General features: G+C 43.4%; 1 protein-coding gene across 5 annotated transcripts in view; it reads left to right on the forward strand.

The window, feature by feature from the left end:
- MID2 (midline 2) overlaps positions 1–14,469 on the forward strand; it is a 110,039-nt gene that overhangs the window by 26,612 nt on the left and 68,958 nt on the right. For all 5 annotated transcript variants that reach the window (XM_055338712.1, XM_055338710.1, XM_055338713.1 and 2 more), the window contains exon 3: positions 2,102–2,197. In XM_055338712.1, coding sequence (XP_055194687.1) covers positions 2,102–2,197 — 96 coding nt within the window. The remainder of the gene's footprint in view (positions 1–2,101; positions 2,198–14,469) is intronic.

Genomic DNA, 14,469 nt, shown 5'->3' on the forward strand with positions numbered 1-14,469 from the left:
CGTTCTCCCTTCTTGACACTCTTTACCCTCGCTGAGGAGAAGCCCGCGGATTGAGATGGTTGGAGAGTTAAAGGGGGCCAGGGGAGACAACCGTGCCAAAGCCACCAAGAACAGTGGAATGCATGGGGGAAAAAAATCACATCCATGAGAATAAAGCCAAAGAAACAAAGAGAGATCTGGCAAGAAGGGAAGCAAAGATGAAGCTGGTTCTCATAATCCAGTTTGAGACTAGTGAGATCAGACTGCCCCATCCTAGAAATACATATATCCATGGGAATATGCCCCCTGGGATGGACTTATTCTTGGCCAGTGCCAAGAATACTAAGGAGCCCTAGCTACTTAGTAGACCAGAAAGGGGCCAAGTGCATGAGTCCTTTCCCACTGCCCACACATCCCTTTGCTCCCCCCCCAACCCCTCTTATCAAAAACATGAACTTTGAGCAACTACAAACCGTAGGAGCCATGGATACAGCAATGAAGAAATGTACACAACCAAAGGAAGGAATGTTAGCAGAACCAGGGCTAAGAGGTTGGGGTATTACATTTGGAACAGACTTTGGGGGGGTGTTGGGATGATGAGTATGAGAGGAGTGGATTTTGGGACAGGCCCTGGGGAAGAAGCAGCCACTGGAGCTGAAGACTTGGGAATTGGGAGGAATCTAAAAGCCTATTATTATTATTATTATTATTATTATTATTATTAAAGATTCTGGGATCCCTGGGTGGCTCAGCGGTTTAGCATCTGCCTTTGGCTCAGGGCGTGATCCTGGAGTCCTGGAATTGAGTCCCACATCGGACTCCCTGCATGGGGCCTGCTTCTCCCTCTGCCTGTGTCTCCACCTCTCTCTCTCTGTGTGTGTGTGTGTGTGTGTGTGTGTCTCACAAATATATAAATAAAATATTTTAAAAAATAAATTAGAAAATATTTTATTATTCGTAAGACACACACACAGAGAGACAGAGAGACAGAAACACAGGCAAAGGGAGAAGCAGGCTCCATGCAGGGAGCCCGATGTGGGACTCGATCCCAGGACCCCAGGATCATGCCCTGGGCCGAAGGCAGGCACCAAACTGCTGAGCCACCCAGGGATCCCCTAAAAGCCCATTATCAATCTAGAGTGAATAACACACTGTTTTTTTCCACATAGGGAATGGGAAGAGAGTAGCTTGTTCAATGGAAAATATGCTAAGAGTTCTGAGCACCATTGTAATTCTGTTAGAGTAAACAGATTTGCAAAATGCTTCTAATGTATGCATGAAGGAAGCTATGTACCAGTAAGCAATGATGAGCAATGGATGGCCTACGTTGATATGTTACACCAGGGGTAGCACAGGCACTGTCTTAGGGCCAAAGAAGGGAAGCTGTGAGGTACAGTGCTTGATTTTGATGAACCTCACAGTTAAAATAGCACCTTTTTTTCTGAAGGAAACTACTGATAAATCTAAAATGTTTCCAAAAAAAAAAAAGTCATGAATATTGGGGCAAAGCTATGACTGAGGCTAGAGAGGTGGGTTCTAGTCTTGGCTTAATCACACACTAATTATAGGACTGTGAAGAACACTTTATCCCCATTCTGAAGCTCAGTTCTCATCTGTAAAATGCTGACATATCTTACCTCATGGGTTGTTACAGTTATTAAATGTTATATATGAAATTGTCTCACATCGTGTCTGGCGAGTACTACTTGTTCAATAAATTATAGTTTCCTTAGTGTACTCATCTGTAAAAGAGAGGTTAATACCTATTTTCCTTACATCACTGGGTTACTATGATAGCAACATGAAATGCTATGATATACGTTAAAAAGTTAAAAATATGATAGAAAACATAAGGTCTCCTTAATATCATTAAATTCCTGTATCCGCAAAGCTGTGAATATCTTTTCCCCAATAACGAGAGTCTGGAGCAAAGGTACAGTATTATTATAATTAGCACCTAGAACAGTGCTTGGTTTGCAGTAAGTGCTTAGTGAATCTTTGAAATGCTTGTCAGCTGACTGAATGATCTCCACCTAATATTGGTTCTCAAGTTCACTGAACATTTCTTATTTTTTCCCCTCTTCCCTGTTTCCCTCTGGCTTTACCCTCTCTGTGATGGAAGCAAACTCTGGAGATGAACCTCACCAACCTGGTGAAGCGCAACAGTGAACTAGAAAATCAAATGGCCAAACTAATACAGATCTGCCAACAAGTCGAGGTACGTAATGCAAACATTTGCAACTCTTTCAGAGGACCTGGATGAGGCGATCCTTTGAGGGCACTGGAGGCTTGTCAAGAGTGTAGCTAAGCCATTTGGAGTGAAGAGCTGAATGATAGTTCTAGGGGATCTCATTTCCTTAGGATGCTCATTCCAAGAAAAGGGGCAAATGTCTATTGTTAAACAGAAATAGATGGGTGGTGGGCGATGGACTGGGGAGACAGTGGTCCAGGGGGTCCAGGGTCCCTTCTCCTTTCCCAGTGGCAGGCCATATGAGAATCCAACATGAAGTGTGTTTCTTCCTTCATCAAACTGGACACTGCAGCCCCCTAAAGAGATGGCTGGGGTGTCATAGGGGAAGCTGGGAAATCCCAGGTCCTTAGAGTAGGCCGAGGTTCGTTCTGTGCCCTCTCATATCTATAAGAGTACTTTCAGGACGGCTTTTCCTTTTTCTAGCCTCTCCTCCCTTTGTTTCCATGCCCCTCACTTGATTCTCACTCATCACCATTCCACCTACTCTTGTCGTCAACAAATGATATCTATGTTCAAGTTGTCTGTGAATTGTAAAGTGTCACACAAGTCTAAGGTTTTTGAAATCTGTTACCTACGTCAAGTCTACATCAAAGAGCAGAGCTTACAAGAGGAGTCAGTCTTTTCAGAAGTGGATGTGATAAAAGAAAGATGTTATTTCCCTCTCTTTCTCAAGAGCATGGGACTCCAGCTGTAGCCTTTGTTTTTGTGTTGGTTTTGTTGAAGAGGCCATGGTAGGGCTTCAAGTTCTAAACTGGGTCGGGTGAGATGTGATAGCGCTCTTCCTGGGGCAGTGATTGGCTAAAAAGGTTTCTAATTCTATTTACAACCCAATGGTCTAGTTCTAATCTTACTTATGTGACAGATAAATGTTGTGGTTCAAGTGAAATCCCACCTAGGGATTTCTACTTAAGAGAGTGTGAGAATCTTCTAGTAAGAAAAAGAATCGTCCTCATGTGAATAAGCACTCCTGACTGTTTGGATTTCTTCAAGTCATGCATTTCTTAAAGTCGGGTGGGTGTACCTGGATGATGAGTTTAGCATCTCAATTTAATCCCTGCTAGGGCACTCCATTTGTGCAAGAGAGTGGCACTGTAGGCAGGGTGCATAAGATACTGGATACAGGGTGCATAGGGTGCCCTTAATTGGTAATGGGAATTTGAGGAAAGTCACTTTCTCTCTCAGCATCAATATCCTTACCTGTAAAATAAAGGGTTGAACTGACTACCTGACCTTCCATGTGTCTTCCAGATTTCAGGGCTCATGATTCTGTGAGTGGTGACTTCCTTTAGACTCTTCTTTTGCTAGTCGATTTCATTCTTCCCATGTGGGGAGAAACAAAACAGAAGGCATTTTAGAGTGCTTTTCAGTTAGTCAGAATCCCTCTCTGTTCCACTCTATCAAAGCTTCTGATTATGCTGTTAGATTACAGTATAAGAAACCCACACTGGTGGAGACACAAGGGAGCTTTGTAAGCAGGAGACAAGATAAGGAATCCCTCGGCTTAGAATTCTCATGATTGAGGGCAGGGTAACAGCTAATAGTGAATAAAATGTGGTTAGAAATTGTAATTATCACCGTCCTCATTCTCATCAAAAAAGACTATTAAGTATAGCATAAGTTGTAGTCACATGAGCAAAGTAAGCAGTTTGCTTTCTTTGCTTATTCGCCTTGAGACCTCTCTAACATCTTATCACCTCCTACCCTGGGAAGTTTATCACTCAGACCAGCCTCACCCAAACAGAACCCTGCTCCAGCCCTGCCCAGCCCACTGCACCAATCAAACCTTTGTATTCAGTACCCTACTCTTTTCAAGTGGCTAGAAGCTAGCTTTGTAAAACAATGCATCATTGTATTAACAGAGGAGGACTCATTCTGGCCCTTTAGGTAACAGGCAAGGTTTTAACAGTGCCTCTCTGAAGTCAGGACTCCAGGCTTGAGCCTTCAGGAGCTGACACCAGTGCTGCCTAATATAAGCCAAGTGGGAGAGAAGAGCAGCCCCCTGATGAACCAACAGAGGAGGGGTTTAAGAGCATCCCTTAGAGATGCTTGTTAGATCCTTTGCACAGGCCACTGTCTGCTCTGGCGCACCAAAGGTCACCTTTTGCTAATACTTATTTATGCACAGCATTGTACCAGGTATAAATAAAACGCCACAGGTACCCTTCAAAGGCTCACACATGGCACAAATCCACCCTGATTGGATATACAGGTGCAGGAAATAGAGACAATGGTATAAAAATGTTAACTGTCATTTGGCAAAGAACCATGAGATCCTGCATTACATGTTCAAGGGCAAGAGGGCATTCTGGGAGTTAACTCCATGGGCTCCCCAGTTTTGGATTCTGTCTTTGACAGGAACTCTACAAGATGCTCCATGGAAGAGCATGGCTGGGCTCTATGACATCATCCTTTCTGAAAGGTTAGGGATGTGCCCTAAACATCTCCATAATAATAGGGTGAGTCCAGGGTACTTAATTATACTCATTCAGCACAGAGCCTGTGTGTCCAGAAGGCTTTGGAATGATCCCTGGGATTAGAAATGCAGGGAAAGAAGGGACTCGAGACTTCACAGATGCTTATAAATACTTTATGCAGTGAAATAAATAGTAGGAAGTTGTCTATCATGAGATCGAACCGGACACTAAAGGGTGATTTGAAAATTTTTTTCATTTTATCGAATCCAGCTTTGTCTATAGGGGATGACTGTATTCGTGGTATGAACCAGGCTTTTCACATTGGGGGAGGGGGGTTGTGTGGAGGCTACCAGCTCAGGTACTTCTGAGAGAACTGGAATAGGGCTATTTTCCTGCCAAACGTGTTCCTCTTCCTTATTGTCTGCAAATGTTTTTGTCGTAGCAGATTGACTTTTCATAAAGGGGTCGTAAATACTGCCTCTCTGCTGCTTCTTTCTTCTTGTTCTTGATTCTCCCCCCGAAAGTAAACACAGTCGCAGTCTTCCTATTATTACAGAAACAGAGATTAGGATCACCACAGATTTGTTGGCTGAATTCTTTAGTAAGTCAGCCTGTTCCAGTTGCTGCCCAGCTTCCAGAATTCAGGGGAATAGGCAGTTGGAAACTATTTTTTGTTGTTGTTGTTGCTGGGGCTGGAGAGCATGGGAAGGAGGCCTGAGCAGAACGAAGCCTCCTTTAATCTGGTTGAGGGAGGGCATGCTTTGACCTCCCACTCTTGCCACTTGATCTCTATATATAGTTCTTTGTCCTGTCTCATCAGGCATCCTTTGTTGACATTTCCAAAGGAAATCCCTGTTTAATGCATAGCCCAGGGAGAATGTATACCGACTGATGAATATTTCCTCTTGGCTTCCAAGACTGAACTGTTCTGTGAATAATAAGCATTCCTGAAAGTATTGAGGGAAAGAAAAAAATTGTGAATACAGAGCTTCAGAATTGGTCAGTCAACAACAGAGTGTTTCTTTGGTCAACACTGTGTCCTGTGTGTTGTGGGCAGTTTGGGAACTATACTCTGTTGATGGCCTCCAGAAAATTTGGATCCTAGCTAGGGAAAAGTATGGTAGCCGGTGAGAAAGAGGAAGATTTATGAAGCAGCATGCAGTGTAGCGAGTACACATGAGTGGAGTGTAGTCTTTCCATTTTTACCTCCTCAGCCTTGTTAACTTTTCAGGTACCTGAGCTTATGAAAGCACTTTCCTAGAGGTTTCATGGGCGACCTGTTTTCGTTCCCCCAGAACCGCTGCAGTACAATGGCTTAGGCCATCCCAGGAGCTCCGTGGGCAGGTGGATTTCTTTCTGGTCCCTTCTTCCAGCCTTTTAAGGAACTGAATGGCTTCCCTTAGCTGGGTCTTCAGTTGCTTTCAGGAGCCTTACCATAGGTGGCTGGATGTTCTCCTCCTTTCTGCTTGCATCACACACTGACAGGGTATTCGGTTTGGGAAGGGCAAGAGCCAATGCCTGACTGCTTATCCAGGCATAAAAATAGGTGCTTTAACAGGAATTAATTTTTTAAAAGCACGCTCCTGTGGATGATTTCAGCACATGCTCCTTAAATGTTTGAGAGTCGTCGAGCTAGATTAATAAGGATCGAATCTAAATCACTAAAGCACAAATATGTTTTTTGGAAGATTCTTCTCCAAGCCTTGAGGACATGATGAAATGAAGGAGTGAGTAGGAGTGAATTAAGTGTCATCAGGGAAAATTTCATAGAGAAGAGGCATTTTAGCCAACTGTGTATATGTGGAGGAATAAATTACTCCCTCTGCTGAGAAGAAGAGCAGAGGTATTAGTGGAGGCAGAAGAGAGCATGTCATTTGGGCAAAATGGTATGCTATGCCCTGGGTGGACACTCAGTAGATGGAAATAAATGGGAAACAGTCCCTGCCCTCAACTCAGGGAATTTATGTGGCAGGTAGAATGTCAAACACAGTGTGAAGTAGTAATTATTGTAATGAAAGTAAGTGCAAGATGACAGGCTAGCATAGGGAGAGAAACACCTGAGTCTGCCCGAGGGACTTAGGAAAGACTGCAGGACACCAAGGCTCCTTCCACAGTTTGGCTATTGTGGACATGGCTGCTAGAAACATCGGGGTGCAGGTGTCCCGGCGTTTCATTGCATCTGAATCTTTGGGGTAAATCCCTAACAGTGCAATTGCTGGGTCATAGGGCAGGTCTATTTTTAACTCTTTGAGGAACCTCCACAGGGTGTTTGTTATTCTGTATGTTGGTAAATTGAACACCAATAAAAATTAATTTATTAAAAAAAAGAATGATATTCGAAAAAAATAAAAATAAAAAAAAGAAAGACTGCAGGATGGAAATTAAAAAAAAAGAGTTCTCTTGAAGTAAGAGTAGAATCTTGCCAACGAAAATAAGGTAAGGTAGTAGAGGGGACCTCATGTGAGACTACGGAAGGGTCAAGGGCAGAGGGATGGGCAGGGCACATCAAGATTCAGTCAGAATGGGAGATGTGAGAATCATTGCAAGAGATGAATGTGGAGAAATAGCTAGGGCCCAGGTAACGAAGGGCCTTGTAGGCCGTGTGTAGGTATTTGGACTTTAACCTGAAGACTCTGAGGATCCATGGAAGGATTTAAAATGGGTGAATAACTGGATAAGGCCAGCATTTCAGGATTGCTCTGGCTAGAGTACCCCAGATAGAGCAGGGGTTAAAGGTCAAAAGGAAAGGCAAAGGGACAAGTTAGGTGGCTTTCACTAATGCTGGGAGAGACAAAGGCCCAACCTAAGGTAGCAGTTGTAGAGTTATGGTAGTAGGGTTACAGAGGAGGGGAGAAATTCAAAACACTCCTGGGAGGTAGAATCAATGTTACTTGGTGATCAGTTAGATATCATGGTTAAAGTGGTGTGAGAATAGTAGGATGATCCCCAGGTTTCTAGCTTGGCACTGAACAGATGTGTTACCTTTTAACTAAGTCAGGAAATACAGATGGAGTTCTTTTTTTTTTTTTTAAGATTTTCTTTACTTATTTCTGAGAGACAGAGAGAGAGAGGCCGAGACATAGGGAGAAGGAGAAGCAGGCTCCCTATGGGGAGCCTGATGCGGGACTCAATCTCAGGACCCCAGGATCACGACTTGAGCCAAAGGCAGACACTCAACCACTGAGCCAACCAAGTGTCCTGACAAATGGAATTCTTTTCAGACACTAGAGGTATGTTACACTGTGGGTCAGATAGTCAGGTAAGAAATGCCCACTAGGCAGCCAGCTGGCTAGATCTGGAGGTCAGGAGAGAGGTGTGGGGAACTGATAAAGACATAGGACTCATGAGCACCTAAGTAGCACTTAAAGCCATGGAGAAAGTCTAGAACAAGAAGGCCCAGGACAGATTGGTCCAATTGTTTGTCACTCAGAATACAACAACAAACTGTCCTTCGTGAAATACGTGGAAAGAGTGTGGAGCTTTTTGGGAGCTTACTGAGGAATGAATGGCGTGCCTTTAAAAAATTTAAAGATCACAGGGTCACCTGGGTGGCTCAGTCAGTTAAGCATCCAACTCTTGGGTTTCAGCTCAGGTTGTGATCTCAGGGTCATGGCATCAAGCTCCACATCGGGATCTGTGCTCAGTGAGGAGTCTACTTGAGTTTCTCTCTCCCTCTCCCTCTGCCCCTCCCACCTGTGTGCACTCTCTCTCTCTTTAAAAGTAAATACATCTTGAAAAACAATTCAAATATCAGAAGTAAATGATTCACTTGTGGAAATAATTAACATTTTAGAAATTACCTTCATACAGACTGTAATAGATAACACTTAATGAAGATTTCCTAATGTTCCAAGTAAATGCCTTATATATGTAAACTCATTTCATCCTTACGACAACTCTATGAGGTAAACACTATTATTATTCCTGCTTTTTTTTAAAAAAAATATTTATTCATCAGAGAGAGAGAGCGAGCCAGAGGCAGAGCCTGGAATAGGGAGCCTGATGCAGAATCATCCCAGGATGAGATCATGACCTGAGCTGAAAGCAGATGCTTAGCCGCTTAGCCACCCAGATGCCCACTCCTACTTTATAGATAAAACATTGAGATACAGGGGGAATAAAGCGATTTACCAAGGTCATGCTGCTAGTAGGTAACATAGTGGGGGTTTGAATCCAGGTAATTTTAGCTCCAGAGCCTATGCCCCTAACCACCCCACTGTGCTTCCTTTGGCAAAGCCAAGGTACACACCGCTTGGATGTCTCTTGTCCATCACCAGTGTTTCCTGACCCATCGTGAGGTTGATTTGGATTGTGTAAAGGGTATGAGTGAGGGATTTGAATGCTGGAGGAGAGCAAAAGAGAAACGAAAAACAGAAGAGTCAAAGCAGCAAAGGAAGAGAAGCCTTCAAGGTGTGGAAGGCTTGGTAGGGTCCATTGGAGTAGTAGCAATGTCATACTGGAAGATATCACTCAGAGTGACCTCTGAGAGAGAAGGTTCAGCGGTGAGGTGAGGATGGAAGACAGATTCAGAAAGGTCAAGGAGAGATTTAAGTTGTAAGGAAATGCAGCCCACCAGAAGTTTGATGGTGAAGGCAAAAAGAGAACTAGAGTGATAGTTATTAACCTGTTGAAGTACAGAACAGTCTGACTCGCAAACACTTATGCGAACTTTAGTTGTTTATTCTGTGACTGGGTAGCTAGTAATAGGAGTCACTAGGTCCACTCTGACTCACACCACACATGCTTCATTTCCCTTCCTCATTTGGCTTCCAGCCACCTTTCCAACCAAGGGCTCTCTTGCCCAGCTCCAAAGCCCCAGTGTCTGTAATTCCATCCTTCTAGGAATGGTATGTAGGTTCTGGGATGCAGTGTGTTGTGGTAGCTCTGGAGCAGGCCAGACAGGAGTCACGCTCACTGTTGTAACTTTGGACACGTAACTACTCTGAGCTTGGTTTCATCATCCATAGAACTTAGACTAATCATACCTGGAAGGGAAAGGTAGTACATGCAAAACACTTGCTACTGTGCCTGGGATAGTCAAAGCTCAGTAAATGGCAGTAGTAGTTGTTGTAGCGATAGGAGTAGGAATAGGAGTAGTAGGAGCAGTTGTTAGCAGTCGTAGGTAGTACTTAGTAACATTCTGGGTACCACACCTTTGCCAGAGATTCCTCTCCTTGATTCAGGACTTTTAGAGGTATTTATCTTTATTTCAAGGGCGGGGAGGACAGCGATTCTCATATGCTCACCATCAATTTCAAATTTAATCTACATAATCTAGAACTCTCCTTGGGAAGGAGAGTGGTAGTGAATTGCAGCACTTAAAAATGTCAGGAATCTCAGCCATATGACCGTATTCAATAACCCATCAACAACTCTGCAAAGGTGGTATACTAAAAGAGGTTCTTGTGCTCAATAAGCTGCTCATTTGCAGTTACTGAATTAAATTTTATCTAGTGGGGAAAAAGTTCATTGTCCTTCTGAAAGCATTTCTAAGGGAGTCTTTAAGTTGATACTTAAATAAACTCACCCATTATTCTGCCCAGATTCTTCTTGATTACTGCCTCTCATCAAGGGCAAAAAATGAAAGAAAGGAAAGAAAGAAAGAAAGGAAAGAAAGAAAGAAAGAAAGAAAGAAAGAAAGAAAGAAAGAAAGAGAAAGAAAAGTTTTAGAGAGGGACCCATACTTTCATTTCTAGTGGTTTTAAAAAGAGAGAGTTCTTTGGGATTTTAAAAAAATATTTATTAGTCAAAGTGTTCTGTATTTTTTGAGAGTCGACAGAGCAAGTAGAGCCAACTTAACAGCTCCTGAGGAGGGTTTGAGCTACTAGCACCTGGTGAGAGTAAAATAGCTATTTTAAAACCAATGTGGAATTACAGGTGGAGAAAATGTTTTTCATGAACAATGAAAAATAAGTGCATAGTGACTTAGTCTATTCATTTATACCACTAAAATGATTAATTCAGAGTGCTGCATTCAATCCTATTAAGTATAGGGCAATTGACATTTAATATAGGTGAAAAACCTGAATCAACTGTAGAAACGGAGGTGTAAGCATATTTTTATACTAGGAAAGCAAATGCTTTATAATTTTTCAGTCATATAAAGTATTCAGTTCTTTTTCAAACATACTTTTTGGCCATTCTTGCTATACTCTAGTGAAATAAAAAATTTGAGGATGTGGGTACCTGGGTGGCTCAGTCGGTTAAGCATCCACCCTTGGCTCAGTTCATGATCTCAAGGTCTTGAGATCAAGCCCCATGTTGGGCTCCCTACCCAGTGGGGAGTCTTGTACTCCCTCTGCCTCTGCCCCTGCTCATGTGCTCACTCGCTCTCTCTCTCAAATAAAAAGATAAATAAATAAATACATACATACATACATACAATCCTTATAAAAAATAACTGCTGCATTTGAAACATTTGGAGGGTATGGACACATGGCAGGATTGTAAGGATAAAATGAGTTAGGATTAATATTGTTTTTCCTCTCCTCCTCCACCACATCTGTAGGGCACAGAAACTCTGGTGTAGTCACGTTTCCATAGTCAAAACAGTTCATAGAGGCATGCACTCTCATTCTGATTTTGCACTTTTTTTTTTGGCTCAATGAAGCTCGTTTCATAGCCCCATTTCCCATCTGCTGACTCCCACCCATTTCCTGGTGTTCAAATTCCAAGTTACTCACTGAATGACCAGAAGTTTCTAGTTTTGGATTCCCTCCTGGCTCCACTCTTTGCACAGCCCACCAGGTTCCCCCTTTCCAGCATGCCCTTGGAAAGTTGGTGGAATTCTAATAATTCAAACTAAAGTCCTGTCAAGCCCACTCTTACCTTTAAATGTTTCCAGTTCTACCCCTACCTCCAATCTTTCTTGTCTCAATCCAACCCCCAAAACCATACCAAACTAAAACAAAGACAAAGAGTGCCCATAAAACTAAAATAACTACCACCAGTATAACAGACATGCACACAGCCATTGAAATGCCCTTTCTGAGGTGCTTGGGTAGCTCAGTAGGCTGGGTATCTGCCTTCGGCTCAGGTCATGATCTCTGGGTCCTGGGATGGAGCCCCTCAGCAGGGAGCCTGCTTCTTTCTCTGCCTCTGCCCTTCCCCTGCTCCTTCCTTCTCTCTCTCTCAAATCAATAAAATTAAATTAAAAAGGTAAAGAAATGCCCTGTCTTCCCCTGTCTGTCTAGAGAAGTCCAGCTGTGTGATATGGTGAGCAAGGATTGAGAGTGGGAAAGAATCCTATTTGAATCATATGTACCGGGCATCAGATGATCAGAGGCATTCTTTTTTTTAAATTTTTTTAAATTTGATTTTTATTTTTTTAAAGATTTTATGTATTCATTCATGAGAGACACACAGAGAGAGACAGAGACATAGGCAGAGGGAGAAGCAGGCTCCTTGCTGGGAGCCTGATGCGGGATTCAATTCCAGAACCCTGGGATCACACCCTGAGCTGAAGGCAGACACTCAACCACTGAGCCATACAGGCACCTCACATTCTTTTTTAAAATATTTTATTTATTTATTTGAGAGCAATTGAGAGAACAGAGAGAGAGGGAGAAGTAGACTACCTGTTGAGCAGAGAGCTGGAAGCAGGGCTCAATCCCAGGACCCTGAGATCATGACTTGAGCCAAAAGCAGACACTTAACTAACTGAGCTATTCAAGTGCCCCAAGGCATTCTTGTTCCTGATGCCACTTAGTGTTTGTGACAACCCCATGACACCATTGGTGGTACTTTCATTTTACACATGATGAACCTGGGGATGAGAGAAGTTAGATGTTTTTTTCTCCCTTCATTAAACAGCTCTAGAGGCATAAGTCATCTATCTGGAGGCTTGGTGCTCCTGACTCCATGGCAAGCCTCTCATGTACCTATTTTTGAGAGCCTGGAGCATCTCTCTCCTAACAGCCCTTCATGGGGTAGGAAGCAGAGGGAGGATTACTGCTAGAGTTGGCAGAGGGAAGCAGGACTGTCCACTATTAAGGCACTTTTACTTGCTCAGATTATTTTTGTGCCATGAGACTCAAGTGAGGGGTGAAAATAGAGTGGGGGTTACCGATACAGACCCGAGTCACACAGTTTGCTGTGGGGCCTGCATTTCCTTCCTGAGACTGCTCGGTGGGGTCCTCCTTCTAGGCTTGTGCATGAGCGTGGTGCAAGGGAAAAACGATCTCCACGCTGCTCGTGTTCCTCTTAATAGTTACAAAAGAAATTGACAGGAAAGATTTACTCTCAAAAGGGTACTTAATGTTATCACACTTAAACAGATGACGAATAAATACCCCAATGACTGCAAATACATAGATTTCCTTGGGAAAAGAGTGGGTACATTGTTACAAGGAATGGTGGACCTGTGTCCTCGGGTGGAGATTACTGAGAAGTGCATGTATGCCCGGGGAATCGGCTCTAGACTCCCATCCGGACAGCACGAGAATTCCACACATCAGTCCCTGCCCCCTACTCACTTAGATCATATCTTCCAATCCAAGTTTACAGACCCTTCTCAGGTGCTTCTGGAAACTCTCATTACTGCTGAGAGCTTTGTGTGCATTAGCTCATTTAATCTTCACAATTAACTCACGAGGTAAGTGCTATTATTATTCTCAACTTACAGATGGGGAAACTGAAGCATAGAGCAGATAACTGATTTGTAAAGAGTCCCAGATAAGTGGCAGAGTGAGGGCTGGCATCTGGCCAGACTCTAAAGTCTTTGCTTGTTTTAATCACATGCTGTATTAAACGTGAAGGGAGAGGCACCTGGATCGCTCAATGGTCGAGCATCTGTCTTTGGCTCAGGTCATGATCCTGGGGTCCTGGTATTGAGTCCTGCATCAGGTTTCTGTAGGGAGCCTGCTTCTCCCTCTGCCTAGGTTCTGCCTCTCTCTCTGTGATGCCTGTCTGGATAACCAGTCTTGGTGTGTTGTGTGAGGATGTGCCCACGTGGGAATGGCATGGTGTATATCTGGAGCAGTATGTGGGCATACCTTTATTTGTGGGGATAAGCTTTCCATAGAGCAGGCGCATGCTCTTATATGCCTTTGCATTTGCTATACACGTCTTCTGTCAATTTCATCAATGGCTGCCTGGGTGTTTGTCGTGTGTGTGTGTGTGTGTGTGTGTGTGTGTGTGTGTAGGGGGGATATTGTAAAGAGGGCATATGTGGAAAGAAGAACTTATGTCCAGTGAGAGAACTGGTGTTTAAACTGGATTGTGAGGTCCTCTTTGACCTCTGTTTTTTTTTTCCCCCTAGGATGGTTCTTTTCAAACCCTTAGTATTTTCCACATATAGGAGAGACCAGGTCACACCTGGAGGAGATTACGTTTTGTTTCCTCCAATTAGAAGCATTGTCTCTTGTGTTCAGAGCAGGTCCCCCCCTCCTCTATTTCCCACACCGGCTCCAACTTCTCCTTTGCAACATCAAAGGCACAAGACAATCATTGGCTTTGGAATAATTTCTAAACCAGGAAGACTTTAGCTACAAAATTGCATTGTACCAATGGGAGTCCATGTCCTGTAGAGCTAGAGTTCCACCTCTAGCTCCTCCCTCCTACTCTATATCCAGATCAGCTGGCAAAAGAGTGCACAAAGATGTTTTCCTAGAAACATTTCAGGTGGAGAGGCCATCAGGAAAAGGAGAGTGACTGGAGAAGGTGAGGAGACAAGGCAGAAAAGGGTCACAATGGCAAATGGTCTGAAAGTATGTGAAAAAGAAGGGGAAAACAATCACAGTGTGCCAGTGTACTACCTAGTGCACACACAGTGGACTTCTTGCCAAATTTGTAGGGTGTGCTAGCATCCGAAGAGCTCTGGATTTT

Source organism: Nyctereutes procyonoides, unplaced genomic scaffold (genome assembly GCF_905146905.1).
Source record: "Nyctereutes procyonoides isolate TBG_1078 unplaced genomic scaffold, NYPRO_anot_genome, whole genome shotgun sequence".
Classification (NCBI taxonomy): domain Eukaryota; kingdom Metazoa; phylum Chordata; class Mammalia; order Carnivora; family Canidae; genus Nyctereutes; species Nyctereutes procyonoides.